Source organism: Monodelphis domestica, chromosome 5 (assembly GCF_027887165.1).
Source record: "Monodelphis domestica isolate mMonDom1 chromosome 5, mMonDom1.pri, whole genome shotgun sequence".
In the NCBI taxonomy this organism is placed as follows: Eukaryota; Metazoa; Chordata; class Mammalia; order Didelphimorphia; family Didelphidae; genus Monodelphis; species Monodelphis domestica.
In genome coordinates this window covers 323,056,301-323,073,510 of record NC_077231.1, presented here as the reverse complement: position 1 = coordinate 323,073,510, position 17,210 = coordinate 323,056,301, and the positions used below count along the sequence as shown (strand labels likewise).

At 48.7% G+C, this 17,210-nt stretch overlaps 1 protein-coding gene across 1 annotated transcript in view; it reads right to left on the bottom strand.

Moving 5' to 3' along the window:
- Positions 1-15,701, bottom strand: part of THSD7A (thrombospondin type 1 domain containing 7A) — a 360,671-nt gene extending 344,970 nt beyond the window's left edge. Inside the window, exon 1 of the mRNA XM_056800585.1 lies at positions 14,983-15,701. Coding sequence (XP_056656563.1) covers positions 14,983-15,148 — 166 coding nt within the window. The 5' untranslated portion in view covers positions 15,149-15,701. The remainder of the gene's footprint in view (positions 1-14,982) is intronic.
- Between the last annotated feature and the right edge of the window lie 1,509 nt (positions 15,702-17,210).

Sequence of the window (17,210 nt, the reverse complement as noted above, 5' to 3'; positions counted from 1 at the left end):
GGATAGAGTCAAATGTAATAAGATCAAATATAATCAAAACAGCTCAGATCTTATCAAAACAATGCTCCATCTCAGTCCCAAGTGGTAGTGGTTGTCATTTTTACCAGCCATGCATGGACAAACTTCAGATTGGGAGCTTTATTGTGCAAGGATGACCTTTTGCTGATTCTAGCTTCCCCCTGGTGATTGTCTATAACTCTGGTTATTCATATTGTTGGTATTTGTCAGAATATATAAAGACTTTAACTGAAAGGGAGATTTTCATTAATAATCTGCTAGGATTACTGGAAAATCTGAATCTGAAAGGAGGAGTGAAAATGAGAAGACAGTGCCCACATTTGAGGTCAGCATCATAGTGAAAAACCCTGAGGTACCGATGTGATGTCCAGCAGAGTTGTTTGATACCAGGTTCACCAAGAAACCTGTAAAGTTCAACTGCTCCTCTGAAGAAGGCAAAATGCACAATTTCAGACTGCTCGCCAAATTACAGCCCTCTCAAAATGGGACACTACTGTGTACTGAAGGAAGTGCTAAACTAGATGAAGAAAAGGATAGTTAGTGTGTCGATATTTGATGACAATGGGTCTCAACCCACCACAATCTTTAAAGAATCAGAACTCGAAGAATCCCAAAGGCAATAGAAAAGATCCCAACTGGGCACGAGCAGGCTATGGCAGTGCCAAGAAAGTCACTGGGCCAACAGTGACCTAAAAGGGTTGTTCATGACCTGTCTGAGCAGGATATGAGGTAAGTGAGAATGAGAAGGAAGACAAAGAGTGACTAGATTCTTCCCTGGTGCCCCTAAGGAGGCCTCCAGCCCAGTGAGTAGATTCTCTGTAGAAGCTTAATGGAAGGGCATGGGCATGGATGCCACAGGAGGAGAATATATGCAAGAAAGCCAATTTGTACCCAAGGAGTGTGGATACCCTGCAGGGATATCTCAGACCCATGGAGAAATTCCAGGACCCCAGCTGGATGAGGATATTGGGCACACAGGGGCAGGACAGGCCTCTACCAGTTGAAGTCAGATATTTAAAGCCCTGAGATATTCTCACCCTCAGGTTCATCTTTTCAGCCTGGGACCTTTGATCCTAAGATCTCTGCATCCCTCGATCTAATCACCAGCACCTTCCTATTTCCTCTTTCATTCCAGATTCCAAATTCTAGGTTGTCTACTTCATCATAGCAATGACTACTCAAACTTCTTGACTGTTCCTTTGAATGGTGGTTCAGAGCCGTTGCCCTTGGCTCTGGTTCATCTGCCTGTAGGACTAACCCAGCTACCCCCACTCAGTATCAGAGTCTCACTAGATGCAGAGCAGCTAACTCTCAGCATCTGAATACCTTATGAGTCCCACATGAACCCTTTTATGCCATTTTGTTTGCTTTTCCTTCCCCTTATTCTGAAATGCTTAGACCTGCACTCCTCAATCTCAGCAAGGTAACCTCCCCATACCTATTTTGTGGAGACAAGATGTTCTAAGATAAGTTGTCCTTTAATGGGGCTCAGCCAAAAGCCCGAATGGGTGGCTTGCAGGAAAGGCATCCTTGGAAAGGCAAAAGGAAGAAGGAAGTACTTGGAGAAGAGTTTGGCCATTCAGATATTGACTCTAGAGGTGCTTCCCATGAGACCAGGGTCATAAGAGACAGCTGAAGTAAGGCAAAGGGTAGGTGGTCTGAGCCAATGGTGCTCTTCCAAAAGACACAGTGGAGTTATATCATGAGAAAGGGCCACCATGTTTATTATATTCATCTGGGTGGGAGAGAATGTTTGTGGGAGTCAGTAGATCTGGAGGCTATTGCTGAGCAGAAACAGAAGCCAAGGTTAGATAGGAGCCATGATCCATTGTTCTCTTGGGACCTCCCTGAGATGCTTGGTAGTGTTCACAGGGGCTGGCTGTTCTAGGACTTAGGCTATTTTTCTACCTACTTCCCAAACCAGGCCAGTGAGCAATGGAGAGAGCCATGATCTGGTCTCATCTGACCTCACTGAAGTGTCCTGGCTTGATGGTTTCTGACTCCTAATCCTCATGCTCAGTGAGGGTCAGGCCAGTTGATGAGAACAAGCCCAACTAGCCTCTGTGCTATTCCTGGCCAATCTCAGACACATTCCTCTGTTAGATTTACAACAGGCAGGGCCTAGTCCAAGGCTTTCATTCGCAAAATTGTAAATAATCTCAGATCCAAGAAATCATCTAAGAGCAGCTTGACAGGTAGGAGCAGAAGTCTGGCTTTTAAATCACAGAATATTTTATTGCCATGACAAAATGCCAAATCTGCATTCAAGTTTTGCCAAAGTAAAGAACTGTCTTCTTTCAGAGAAGGAGCCAGTGATTTAGGTCAAACTGCTGTAAGGCTGCATCAAAAATGACATGTCCCAATGCTTGTGACCTCCTCCAGGCCCAGTCCTTAGACCTCTGCCAGCCTGAAGCAGCTCTGAGAACCAAGTCTGACTTTTGGTTATGCTGTGGTACTACCCTTATCCTAACCCCCAACACACCACAGCTCCAGCCAGATACTGTGCCCCTCCATGCTCCACTCCCCTAAACCTAGGAGCTGGAGCAACTGGAAAGCCCTTGGAGACTCCTGAATGCCCCAGTCAGGCCCAGCTGAGCTTTGGAGGGGAAAAAAGGCCCCTACACACACACACACACACACACACACACACACACACACACAGTGAGTGACAGAGCGACAGATAAAGAGGGAGAGAGAGAAAGGGAGGGAGAGAGAGAGAGAAGAGAGAGAGAGAGAGAGAGAGAGAGAGAGAGAGAGAGAGAGAGAGAGAGAGAGAGAGAGAGAGAGAGAGAGAGAGAGAGAGAGAGAGAGAGAGAGAGAGAGAGAGAGAGAGAGAGAGAGAGAGAGAGAGAGAGAGAGAGAGGGTGCTGTGTGTCCTTGTTGCCAAAAAAAGCCAAGAGCTTTCTAGACTCTCACATGGAGGGTTCTGCCATCTCTTCACTGAGGGCACTCTTGTCCATGGTGCTGATCAAAACTCACTTATTTTGACTAATAATCGAGAGAAATGTTGGCTCCAGCTGAACTAAAGCTGAAAATTTGTGCCAAGCTTTATCAGAGATTATTAATAAAAAGTCAGCATCCCTGCTCATAAGAAATCCCATAACTCAGGTGGGGAGGCAGCAGATTGATTTTATTATGGGGGTGCCAATGGGATTGGAGGTCACGTCCTTTTATTGGGCCATTTGGCTTATGATTTTCATGGATGTATAATATCATATTCAATACAGGAGGTAGCTTGTAGCAGGATTACACTAAATGCCACAAACATAAAGGAACCTGTCATAATTATCTTTCAGCTTTGTGATATTTACCAGCTATTTTTCACTTGGGTGTTATCAGATAGCTATATTTAATAGACAAAAACAACTGAGCATCACAGAGATTCAGTGACTTGCCTAGAGTCACATAGCTAAGAAGAATCTAGGGCAAGGTCTGAACCCAAGTCTTCTTCACTCTAAATGAAGAGATTAAAAAAAGGTAGCTAAGCCCTTCCAGTGTGCCAGGAACAGTGCTAAATCCTAGAGATACAACTCCAAATAAGCACCCAGACCCTACCTTCCATTCTACTACAGAAGTGGCCAGACCCCCTTCCCACTGCTGTCCATCAAGGTAGGGCCCACCCACAAAACAGTCACCCTACAGAATGAGGTATAGATGAGGGGGGCAACCTGCCGAGAGGAGCTGAGTCACGAATCCCAAGTCCTCAGGAATAGAAGGCATTTCTAAGGTCATCAAATTCATCCCCTCTCTCTGCGGGGAGCCTTTCTATATGAAGACCAACAAAAGGGCAATGAGACTCTGTTTTAAGACTGCCAGTGAGTGGGAAACTCACTCGCATTCTTGGAAGCTCATTCCAGTTTTTTAAAATAACTATACTGACAAAATTAGGGATTTTTGGAAGTATAATCATGCTTATATAATACAAAACATAGTAATCACTTAAAATCTAAATATTTGCTATATACATGATTTAAGAAGACCTTACAAATGGAGAGAACCTTCCAGATATTCCCTAGGGTGCAATTACTCCCTGGTATGCAGATATTTAGAGAGTGTATTAACTCTCCCAGCTTAATGGCTTGGTGTCACCAAGGTAGGAGGTCTCCAAGGGAGCACCTGGGGAGCTTGGCTTGGCCCTGAGCTTTTTACCATTTTTTGTCTATGAAGAAGGCATGAGTGGCAAGCTTATTCAGTTTGTGGATGGAGCTTAGGTAGCAAATACTCTTGGAGGCAGGCTCCAAAGGTCTTGATGATCTGGAATACTGGGACTGGGGAGGTGAAGGTAAAGTCTTGGGCTTGAGTTCACAAATAGCTTCTCAAGTTCATGTTGGGTGCAGTAGGCACTGAGAGTCAGTCCTCTGTGGAAGCAGCATCAGGAGATGTTAATGATGTCATCCACGGGGCTCAATGAGTCAGCAGCCTCCAGTGGCTGCCAAAGCAGCCAATTCAACCTTAGACCACGTGGCAGGCAGACATCGGAGCGCCCAGGGCTGGAAGGTGCTGGTTGCTGTGTGCTCTGCCTTCCTAAATGAGGCTTGCTCTGGGCCAACTAAAATGCTAAGCACTGGAGAGAAAGGGGGAAACCAATGAAGAAAAAACGAGTCTTGCCCTCAAAGAGCTCACAGTGTAGTCGGGAAAAGAGCAAAGCAGGGGCAATGTGTGTACAAGACAAAGGCATCTCAGGGGCTCAGGAAGGAAGACAGTCCCAGTACGAAGGCTGGAAAAACCTCCTCAGAAGGTGGGGCTTGAGCTGAGTCTGGAGGAGCCCAGAGAAGGCAAGGTGGCTGGCCATCTTGGAAAGGAGCCAGTGAAGTGCACCCATGGCAGCTCTATCACCCAATCAGGTGCCACAGTGTGCGAGGGCAGGAGCATATTATTAGGGTGTTTCTAGCTGAGGGTGTCTGAGTGGAGTTGGGGGACATGGGGTCTGGTTAATGGGTAGAATAAATCATAGATAAAATAAACATATAATAACTGTGCTTGGTTATAACTAACTGCGATTTTGGACACAACTTTTCTGTGACTCAGTTTACTCAACTTTCAAATGTGAATTATTTGTCCCTTCGGAGTCTGTTTGTGCATCTGTAAAATGGGATGATCATGGTCTGTCCTAACCTAACCTTGTCTAAAGCAAGGAGGCAGCCAAAACTAAAGTGGTGTGGAGAGGTCTGGAGTGCCTACTCAAGAGGAGGCCAGGACTGCTGCCACTCAGTTCTTTGCAGGACTCAGCAGATTGCTCCTATGCAGGGCCCAGCTCTGGGCATCCTCTCTGAGGCACCTGACTACCCCCACGCCCATCCCTCAAAGGGTTCTGGAAACCCTGTTCCAGGAAGCTCTCGGAATGCATTAGGCAATGAGATGAAGCTAAGAGCTCCCTTCTCCCCCTGCCAATCCTAGGGAACAACTTTCTTGGCAAGGATACTCGATTGGTTTGCCATTTCCTTCTCTGGCTCATTTCAAAGATGGGTAAACTGAGGCAAACAGGGTTAAGTGACTTGCCCAGGGTCACACGGCTAGTGTCCGAGGTGGCATTTAAACTCAAGAAGATGAGTCTTCCTGACTCTAGCCAGGCACCCTGTCCACAAAGCCACTACATTTCCCTCTAGGGTTAGGCTAAATGTGGATGTTCACACTTGACCGTTTCATTATTTTCCATTGAGCTATGGCTGTTTCCCACTTCCAGATGTATTCACCACTGCTGCCCCTGCCAAGACTCAGAGAAGAGAGCAGCTAGAAATGGCCGTGCAGGAAGGTTTGTGAACAAGACGCTCTTACATAGGAACAAGCCTCCTCCCTTTGGACACCTCCAGAAACCCGTGACCAACCTTTGGTATTCTGGAGGGAAATCATGTCGAGGCACCTCTAAAGGCAAGGAAGGAAGGAAGGAATGAAAAGAGAAGCTTCGCCCCACGCTTCCCTGTCACGTGATCCATGATGGACGCCTCTCCTTTCCCTAACTCCAAGGCTACCTGGCGCCTTCCTCCCAATGATGCTCCGAGGGAAGGAATGCCGCGAGACATCCCAGGCTCTGCAGGCAGAGAAGTCGAACCCTGAAGGAAGCTTTCACGCTTACTCCCTGGTGACCGTGGCTAAACCATTGGCCCTTCTGGCTGTGGAGCCTCCTCCAGTGGGGTCAGCCTCAAATGAATAGGAAGAGAGACTCACATGCTGCATCACGACCAAGAAAACCACAGATTAGCATTATGCCTATTGTACTGGGGGCAGCTAGCTGGCGGAGGGGCTAGAGCACCGGACCTGGACTCAGGAACTAAGTTCAAATCTGGCCTCAGACATTTCCTAACTATGTGACCCTGGGCAAGTCACTTAACTCCATTTGCCTCTATTTCCTCATCTAAAAATAGGCTGGAGAAGGAAATGGCAAATCATTTCAGTATCTTTGCCAAGAAATCCTCAAATGGGGCCATGAGGAGCCAGATAGGACTAAAAATGACCCAATAACAATAAAATATTACATTTTAATTTATTTTGTAAAACAGTTCCTAATAATATTTTAATCTGGTTTGTACAAGCCTTGTGCAGTGGTGGGCTGCTCCAGACAGCTCTAACATGTCTTCCTTGGGTCAAGAAAAGCTTGACCCAAATGACTTCTGAGGTCCCTTCTTGGTCCTACCATCCCATTTTATGAATGAGAAAACTGAATTCAGAGAAGCAGAAAGATGTATTCTTTACCCTCGAGCTAGTCAGCATTAAAAGGAGGATTTGAACTCGGAGCTCCAAAGCTCACTACCACATTGTGCTTCCTTGACCTCTCATTCTTTCCACCTCTCTTACTTGCTTGGCCAGGGTTCAAAGATTGTCCTTACTTTTTTTTCCTAACGTTAACTCTCTAGTTAACATCAACCACTTTCACCAGGTTATCCAAGGGACCAGAAACTATAGGCCATCTTTCCCTAAGAGTACAGGAAGGGAACTGGGTCTGAGCAGCCCTGAATGCTTCCCCTCTGACTGATCCCCATCCATTTGGTTGCCTCCCACCAGGGATGGACAATGCTTGCCAGACTTGGTTAGATGTTATTTTAAACCAGATTGGAGCACCCATGACTTTCCTGCAGTTTGGCAGCTCCCTGGTAAGCCAGGCCTCTCACCCCATCCTAGAGGATCTTTGGGGTCATGGAAAGAGAGTGAGATAGAAGAGGGAAAGAGTCTTCTTTATAAGTAACACGCAGTGCCATGGTTAGATCCCTGAAGTGGGAAGCAGAGAACCTGAATTCAAATTCCCCATCTGCCTCTTACTAGCTTTGTGAGCTTTGGCAAGTCCCCTTCTCTCTGAATCGGGGACCTGGGCAGAGTTCAGTTCTGTTTTCACTTGAGTATGGCATCTTTGGTGGTCATGTGCATGCAGAGGCTCTCTGATAAGAAGAAGCAGCTTCCTTCATTTAGATTGAGGGAACATTTTCTAAGATTGGGTGGCACACACAGGGCGAGACCACCAGTCTAAAAAGGTCTCTTCCTTTCCTATCTCATCAAATAAACTCAAGAGAGAACTTGACTAATAACACCCGGAAGGAAGAGCTCCCTTCAATGCTTCACCGATGCTGGGGGGTCCTTTGGCCAGTGATGTGCCCTACAACTTCTTTCTGCTTCAATCCACCAAGAAACCATTAATGAAGGGCCAGTCTTTCTCAGACTCTGTGCTAGGTGCTGGGGAAGGATAAGATCCTTGCGCTCAAGAAGCCTAGAGTCTATCAAGGACTGGAATGTAGACACATATGCATATACGCTTGTAGAAATTACAGAGCAATTGGGGCAGAAGCAGAAGCAAATGAGGGGATCAGGAAAAGGAAATCATGTAGGGGATGGCAATGAAAGAGACCTTTGAAAGGAACTAGGAGTTCTAAAAGTGGACGTCAGGAGGAAGAGCATTCCAGGCATGAGGCACATTGCAAATGTGGGTGGCATCTGTAGCTGAAGTGTCACCCTGGTGGGCAATCCTGCAGGGACAGGCGCCCCCACACTCAACCAGACAAACCCTTGGCCAAGAGATGCTTAATCCATGGTGGGGCCATTTTTTGAACTCCTTCCACAGTAAAATAATTTTCCTAAGTTTGTATACCCCTGGAGAAGCCTTTGAGAGACTTCTGGGCCATGGAGAGGTATTAGGTGATGAAATTATGCTGATAATATGGAAAACAACCAGAGCTAATGTTATTGTTCTCTGGGGCAGAATTGCTTGAGGAATATTGTTGAGGGGTGATCATAGGATGAATGATGCTAATCAGGAAGGATTCTTGGGTCCTCCCAGAAGAATACACATTTCAATTCACTTTTTACTAAGTGAGATAATATATGCAAAGCACTTTCCAAACCCCAGAGCCTTATCCAAATGTCACTTATCACCAGCTCCTGCAGCATGTAGCTTTTCCCCACACATATCCTACTTGAAATCATAGAATCTTTGCATTGGAAGGAAGCACCGAAGTCATCTAGAGGAAAACCCAAACCAATCCAATCCCCTTTTAAGATCCCTCCTTTGGGGTAGTCACTCAGCTTCAAGATGATCCTCTCCAGTTACATGACTCTCACCACCCCACTTCAGGACAGCAGTCTGCTAGAATGGCCTCCTTTATGCGGAGTTCAGATCCACTTCTTAGGAACTTCTAGCTATGAGTCCTTCCTAGTTCTGCCCTTTGCTGAACTACAGAATCCATTGATTTCTTTTTTCCATGGGAGAATCCTGCAGATGTTGGTTGACAGTGAGAATCTTCCTTAGAAGATCTTTTCTCTGTGGTACACCATCTCCAGCACCTTTCATTGTTCTCCATGGAAGGATTTCTGCTCCCTTCATCATACTGCCTTCCCATTTCCTGGAATACTCCAGTGTATCTCTAGGGCCTGAAGGTCTGACCTCATTGGTACCACGAAATCCCAAATATGGAAACTCCCTCCACTAAGGAAGGCCAGCAGCTTTTCTACCACTCAGGGCCCTGGAGCAATGAAAGCTGCCTTACGTGACTTGCATGAGGTCATACTGTTGATGTCAGGTGAGACTTAAATCCACATCTTTCTGTGTATCTTTTAAAATGCACTGTCCAAAGCAGACACAATCCCAAATTGGTCACACAATGGATTTGCTTTGCTTTAGTCAGCCATGGTCACCTTAGCATTTCTTTGATAGTCACATCACCCTGATCACTTAGGAGTCTGCAGTCATTTAATACTTCTAGGACTTTTCTTGTAAATGACTACTGAGTCACATTTCCTTCATCCCCACCTACTTCATAGAATTTTTGTGGGAAATGCTAAAAAATATTCATGGAAATAATTGAACTATTACAGTCCTGTAATTGGATAGTTGAATGTTTAAGCCTGAGTAGATGACATTGGTGCCCATTAAATCATGCCCATCATTATATCCTTAAAAATGTTTTCAGATCTATTGGCTACCCAATGAATTCACTCTTTCTTCTAGCTCCATTTCATCAGCACACCTCCTTGTGCCACCATCCAAGCTCCTGGAGCAAACTCAGGGCAAAGCTCTGGAGCCCAGGACTAAAAGACCTCTGTTCAAGAGGGCATTGCTTTATTAGTCAATACTCTTTGGGGACCATCTCTCAATTGATCACGAATCCACTTCCTTGTGCTATTGGTCAAGCCATACTGTCCACATGGGTTTGCAATCAATATTGTCTGAGCTTCGGAGGCCACAGGCAGATGCTTCTCTTGTGCAAAGTACTTCAGCCCTGAGTTATGGGGACAGCACTGGTAGGTGGACAGCATTAGACAGAAGCGAATTGCTCATCACTGAGCAAACTCTGAGAGTTTAGAGAGCATTGCTGGGATTCTTCTGGGCCAGCAATAGGAAGTGAATTAGACATGAGAAAACCTCCAAGTGTCAACTGAACCACTGAAGGGGGTGTGGGCATCTTCCCAAGAAGATGAGCTGCTCATGTAGGGCAACTCATCGATCCAAACCAGTCACTAGATTTGAGGGAAAAAACATTCCATTTTGTAAACATCCCATCACCCATTCTCTAACAATTTCAAGATTGCTTCTTATACATTCAGATAGTGTCTGCAGTAAGCTTCCAATAAAAAAGCTGTTTTGGAAAGACTAAATATGCAAAGGGTGCATTGCCTACTTATTCATAATTACCAGGCATCAGGCACTCATTAAGTGTAAGGACTCTGCTGTCTATGGAATATGTCATGGACAGAGGCCTTCAGAATCAGAGGAGTCAACTTTCTGATTTACCTGCTTCAGCACTCTGGCTAGGGCACTAGAAAGTATAAACACACACACACACACACACACACACACACACACACAGAGAGAGAGAGAGAGAGAGAGAGAGAGAGAGAGAGAGAGAGAGAGAGAGAGAGAGGCTTCCTTTCATGATTGCTCTGAAGAGTCTGCGACTATCCCATACTCTGGTCCATCAGGGAATGGGAATGGGAGCCTCCATCTCCCAGGTATTACTAGACTAGAGAATATCTCAACATTGGCCCCATGCCAGCATTATCATCAGCCCAGTGACTCCTGACCCTGGTACAAAGCAGATGGCATTACTAGGAGTCCCCAGAATTAATGTAATGGTAGGAGATTTTACTTTGGTCTTTGGGGGGCTCTCAGTCTCCCTTCACATGCTTCAGTATTTTTAACTATACACTGAATAGCCAGGTTCTTTTTTCAGTAGCTTGGTCCAATTCCAATTTGGGTGTCCATGTTGGAGTGATATGGAAGAGTGTGGAGACTGTGGCATGAGTTTGGTACTTGTTTTCCTCTCAGTTCTAGAAAAATTCCAGATTGTTTCAATAAAGGTTTGCCTAAATACAGGGAGGGAATGACACTTCTCAACCATTTTATGAAAAGAATTTCAGTTTCTCTACCTCTCTTTCTCTCTCCCTCTCTCTGCTTCTCCCTCCCTCCTCCCTTTCTTCCTTCCTCCTTTCCTGCCTTCCTTTCTCCTTCTGTCCCTCCCTTCCTCGCTTGCTTCCCCCCCTTCCTCTCTCTCTCTCTCTCTCTCTCTCTCTCTCTCTCTCTCTCTCTCTCTCTCTCTCTCTCTCTCTCTCACACACACACACACACACACACACACACACACACATGCTGTCAGTCATCTATTCTCTCTGCACTCACTTGAGGCAAGTGAACTAGTAGGTGACTACAATCTGTAAACAACATTCTTAACAAGCTTGATGATGAGAACAAGAAGGTGTCCATTTCCAAGGGAATTTGTCCCCAGCTTGGCAATGAGTAAGACTCATCTCATGGCTTGTCAGGGAACATCCAGGGGCTTAGCTTCAACTCTTCTATCATGTTACTTTCCCTGGTCCAAGCCACACTGAAGGTCCAACATGAAGGTAGGAATGTGTGTATGATTTGTGTGTTTGTGGGTGTGTGCTGGGGTGGGGTGGGGCTAGAGAACATTGCTCATTTCTATGAAAGATTACAATTTAGTTGGGCACATTGCATAATTGGAAATTATTTTTAAGCAATAAGTTGGTGAGTCAGATAACCACTTGAGTCCTAATTCTGGTGAATATATAAGTATTGGAGATGTCCCACACAAACTGGACAATTATACTTCTTGCCTCTGGGCCTTTATTTCCTTGACCTGAAAGTGTCTCCCTTCTCAACACCATTTCTAAAAAAAATTATCTTCTGTCAAGTCCCAGGTTGGGGGAGGGAGCTCCTAGAGAAATCTTTTTGCTACCCTAGCTTCTGGTGCTTCCTTCCTGCTAGTCAGGCATGAGGGACTGCCATGAGAAAGAATGTCACATAGGATAAAGAACAAGGAAGCTGTTTTGGCAGAGATGGAGAATGCATGAGAGGGAATAGCATTAAATCAACAGTCTCGAGCCCAGTGGACCAGGGCTTTAACTGCCAGAGAAGTTTCCATCTTATCCTAGAGGCAATAGAGATCTACTGAAGTTTCTTGAGTAGGTGAGTAACATGCTCAGATGAGCTTTTGAGGGATAACTTTGTCATCTGTGTGGAACACATAAATTGAAGAAGGGAAAAAATGAAAGAGAGCAAAGAGACTCTTGCCATGTTATGTGCTCTCTCCTTTGACAATCATAGGGCCACATATTTAGAGTTGGAAGAAATCTTAAAGATCATGTGGTATAAATTTTCCTTCCCATTTTACAGCAGAAGAAACTGAGACTAGGAGAGGCTTTAAACCTAAATGTTCCATTAAACATGTCACAAACCATCATCTGTTCCTTACAACCTGCTACTCTACCCCAGTTCCTCCCCCTCCTCCCAAATACCCTTTGTCTCATTTTGGTCACAGTGGACTCCCCTTCTTTCTGCCTTCTTGCCCCACCTCTCCCAAACCAGTCAGTTAAGCAATCCTAAAAAGTCTTCCCCTGTACATCTCCCTAGCTATCCTCAACCCTCCCCACACATGATCTAGTCCAACTTTTTTCTTGAAACAGAACACAATTTGCTTGCCAACATCCTAACACGGGTGGAAGGAGACTTAGCCATGTGGAAGCTGGATGGCACTAGTTATGGAATAACGTACAAACCCTCTGTCTGGCAGTCAAGGCCTTTGGTGAGGCCCCTGGGGTGCCTTTGGCTGCTTCTGAAATGTGTGCCCCCTTCCCTGCCACATATCTGGAAATCATAACGAACCTCAAAGCCCTAACTTCTTGCTCTTGTTCAGTTGTCTGAGTCATGCACCTCTTAGTGTGATCCCATTGGAGGTTTTCTGCCAAGATACTGCAGTGGTTTGCCATTTCCTTCTCCAGTGGATGAAGTCAAACAGCTGTTAAGTGACTTGCTCAGAGTAACACAGCTAGTGACTGAGGCTAGCTTTGAACTTGTCTTTGTGACATGAGGGCCACTGAGTCACCCAGCTGCCTCCTAAACCCTCAGTTATTCTGACCACTTGGATCTAGTTCAAAGCCAGCCTCCTTCACAAAGCTTGTTTGATTCTCTGACTTAGAAATGCTTTCTCCTGGTCAGGAATTATCTTAGTTCTTTGTTCTCTTACAACCTTACAAAATGTTTTTATTTTGAACTTTAAGCAGTGAGGCCTACGCCCCACCTTCCCAAGGAGGCTACAAACTCATTGAAGGTACAGGATGCTTCCTGTCTCCTCCAGAGCTCATCTCAGTACTGGGGGAGGAACCCAAGTCTCCTAACTGCAACATCAACTAAACGTCCTCCCTCAGCTTCCCCAAACCTGATGGATGCTCCAGGGTGAAGTTTGCCAAGCTCAGATTCCCCTCCCCTCTCTGCCCTACAAGGTGTCCCATGAACGGATGCCCTGTTCCCTTCATAACAACCTGCCTGAATGTGGAGAAGCCCTCCCAACTGCACCATTGTTGTCCCTCTTGGCCAGGAACATTCTTCAGATGGCCTCTGCTTCCAGCTCCCCCTTCTGTCCCCTTCCCTTTGAAGAGGAAATGAACTTCCCGGCCCCTGAGCAGCCCCCAGGGTTTTATTACCTGAAAGGCAAATGCCTCTACTTTCCTAGGAAGTCGCCTCCATTGGTCCGCCCTTGGCTTGGGTGTGTGCTGTGCCCCAGACGCTGGGGAGGAGCTGGGGGCTTCTCTCTGCCACCCAGAGCCTGGGGACCGCATGTCTTTACGCTGACTTTCTACCTGCCTACCCAGCTGAGCACAAGCTCAAGGGCATTTCATAATGGTGAGTCGATGAGAATGCTGTGCCGCTGCCTGTTTGGAGCATCCATCAACTTTTCTAAAGACAGCCCCTGGCTGTGTCTGAATAGGAGAGAAGCTCCCCAATTTGATGCTCAATTAAAGGGTGACCATTTTGGCCCACACCATGCTCAGCTTCGAGGCCAGCAGCAAAGCTTTGGTGGCTGCGGGGGGCGGGGGGGGGAACGAGGCAGATCTTGTTTTTGCCATTCAGACTTCCCGGGATTTGGGAGCTTCCCGAGGCAGCTGGACTTTAGGAGCCTTCAATACATTTCTTTTTCATCTCCCCTCTCCCCTCACACCATTGCTGGAGTACTGGAGCGTCTTTAAATATTCAGGATTTCCATGTAATTGTGAATTGATCTGTCTCAGTGGCAAGGTGCCAGGGCATCTGATGCTAGGAGAAGGACCCCCCCTCAACTCGCTTTCCCCTCTCTTCCCTCCTTCCTGGAGCCTCCCACTAAAGAAGAGGAGTCCGTGCCTGACTTTGGGGAGGGGGTGTTTCTGTCTAGACCCCAAACAGAACCATTTCCTGCAGATTCTAGTCCTAGAAAGCATCCAAAGTTTTGCCTTGGCAGGATTCTCATCTTTTGGAAAAAGAGAACAAACGGGTTCTGGGCTAAGAACCCAAGGGCCTTCATTTGGGGGAACCTCATGATTGTTTTCTTTGCACAAAGCTCATCCCTGCCCACACAGCCACTTGCCTCCATCTGGGAGGGCCAGCTCTGGCTTTGAGAGGGCAGGATTGTTCCTGATGAGAAACAGCCTGAACAATGCCCCAAGGTGAGGGGGGGCAGCTTGCTCACTGACCTAGCAGTGCCAGTCCTGGACGTGAGCCTGAGTTTGGTGGCATAATGGCCAGCCCGAGGACCACCCTGAGGGCCACCAGCCACTGGCCCTTGGATTGATCACTCCTATGTGCCAGGCTGATTCTAAGAAATCCCTCCTGAGCACCCCCCCTTCCTCACGCTCACCAGACAGACTCACGGGTTAGGTGGGTACTGGGGAGACCCCCCACCCCCGCCTGAAAGGGCAACGGAAGGCACCAGCTAACCTCCTCTCGGGCTGGCTATGGCAGCCCCCAGGGAAGATGTTGGGCTTCATTATCTGAGTGGGACTGGGCTGCTCTGATGAAGTGGAGGCAGAGCTGGAGAGCAGCTCTCCCCAGCCGGCCGGTACATCTCCCTTTACCGAGGTGGGGTGTACTCAGCTCCTAGCTCTATCCAGCGCCCCCCCCCCCAGGTGGTCTGGAGCCGGGTGGAGGACACGCACAGTCTGCACAGTCTGCGCCCCGGCCCTCCGCCTCTCTGAAAGTCGCCCCAGAGGACTTACCTGTCTTCCACAAATAGAGGAACGAAGTCTGCGGTCCGCCCTGCGCCCCAGCTTCCCTGGCTCCGAGGAGGAAGAGGAGGAGGAAGAGGAGGAGAACGAAGACCAGAAGCCTGGAGCCTCCTCGCCTGCAGAGGCAGGGGGCTACCCTCCCTCCGGGATGCCCCATGGCTCCCGCCGCTCTGACTTGGGGTCAGGGTCTGAGGCCTTGGAGGGTGGGAGCCGCCAAAGGTGGAGCAGAGGGAAGGAAGGGGTCCGGAGTGCCCAGCCCGAGGGAGCGCGCTGAGTCCAAGCGCTGGTTCTTCTCTGCTCCGCTATTGTTCCCTTTCGAAGGAGAGAGGAGAAAGGGCGATGAGCGAGCGAGCAAAGGAGTCGGAACAATAGAGTCCTCCTCGGGCAGCAGGCTGGGGCCGGGGCAGACGCCCGGGCTGCCGTTCTCCGTGCGCCTCTGGCCGCCGCCGCCGCTGCTGCCTCCGTCCTTCCCTCTGCCGCTGCGCCCCCGCTTCCAGCCAGCGCTCCCCGGCAGCAGCCTCCACTCAGCTGAGAGCAGAGCCCGAGCGGGAGTGAGCCAGCTGTCCGCAGGGGGCTCCAGCTGACTGAGCAGGTTATCTGGGGCTGCGATGGATGGGAGGAGGACGCAGCAGTCAGGCACACCAGCTGGAGAGACAGGGAGGAGGGAGGAGGGAAGAGGGAGGAGGGGCAGAGAGGAAGGGAGGGAGGGAAGGAGGGAGGGAGGAACGGGAGGACAAGAACAAAAAGAGAAGGGGGGGGGGCAGACACGTAAGCAGACCCACTTGTACGAGACCTCTGCCGAACCGGCCGACAGATAGTCGCGAGAATCCCCGCTCCCCCCACCTCCACCCCGCACCCCTTGTTGGGCACTGGAGGCCTCCCACGGGGCACCGACTCTGCCCTGACTTGGGCCCGGGGGCTTAGGCGGGGGCAGGGCCAATTTCCAGTTCATTTTTTCAATTGGAAACTTTTGAGTTACTCCAAGGGGAGATCTGGCCATCCTGGGGATGGTGCCGCCTGAGCAGCCCGGAGGGCGGCAGCGGGAGAGCTTGAATCTCACAGAAAGAGCCGGGCAGGTCCCAAATCCAATGCGCCCCCCCCCATTTCCGATGCCCGCCTGGGACCTTTCTGCCTCTCCCGAATGAACTAACGAGTCGGGCGGTTCCGGACTCCGTGCAAAGTGTGGCATTCAGGGCCGGCCGGGATTAGGACTGGCAGAGCCGTCCTCGGCTGCTTATTCTGGGCCCACGAGCTCCAGGGGAGCCAGAAGGACACAAGCGCTCCACTGCCTGCTCTAGAAAACCTGCGAAACTCTCCAGAGCCTGGAGAGCCGAGGAGAGAAGGGAGGCAGCGGGGGCAGAGGGTGCCAAAGCCCGGCGATCCGGGCTGCTTCCTGGTGGTTTTGCTCCGACAATTGCCAGCTCTCCCTCAACTTGCTCCTCTCGCAGCCAGGCTGACCCTCTTGGGCACCCACTCACTTGGTCCCTTCAGCCCCTGACCTCGTGGTTTGCATTTGTTCATCTTTTCCTCCGCGCGGCCCGGCCGGCCCCCAGAGCCATAACTATAGGGGAGCAGTGCTCGAGCAAAGGGGCGAGGGGGGAGTTTTCTGCCCCCCCCCCGCCCCATAACCTTGTATTAATTATTCATTCATCCTCTGCTGGAACTAAAATAGCATCAAGGCTTTGGCCTCTTTTCTTTTTCTTTTTAATCTGCAAACAGAAAAGCCCAGAAACCATTCTCTGAAGAGCCCTGCATGTCAGCCGAATTTAAAAGAAAAAAAAAAAAGCAGAGAAACCGGATGGGCCCTGGAGGGGGGCGGGGCCGGGGGGGGGGGCGCTTCCTCAAGCAGCGGCAGCCCCAGCCCCAACTTCGGAGTTTAACGCTATCCACCGGGGTCCTGCTTTTTTCGAGGGAGGCTGGAAACCTTGGGAGGGAACGAGCGTCTCTGGGGAGCCCTGTCATTGTCCAGGGCTCCGAGCTCAGGCTCTTGGCTGGCATCAGATTAAAAGCAGCCTTGAGCCAATAACTCCCAGGTCCTGCCTATTTAACTATTCTGACATCAGAGGAAATTAGCAATGTGGGGAGGCTGCGAATTTGGTCTTTGTTTACTTTCTACTCCGTTAGGCCTGTAAGAGAGAATTAAAGGCTCAGAGGCCAGCTCCACGAGGCTGTGATTAACAGGGATGAGCAAGGGGGGATTACTGCTTCTTAGGCAAGGG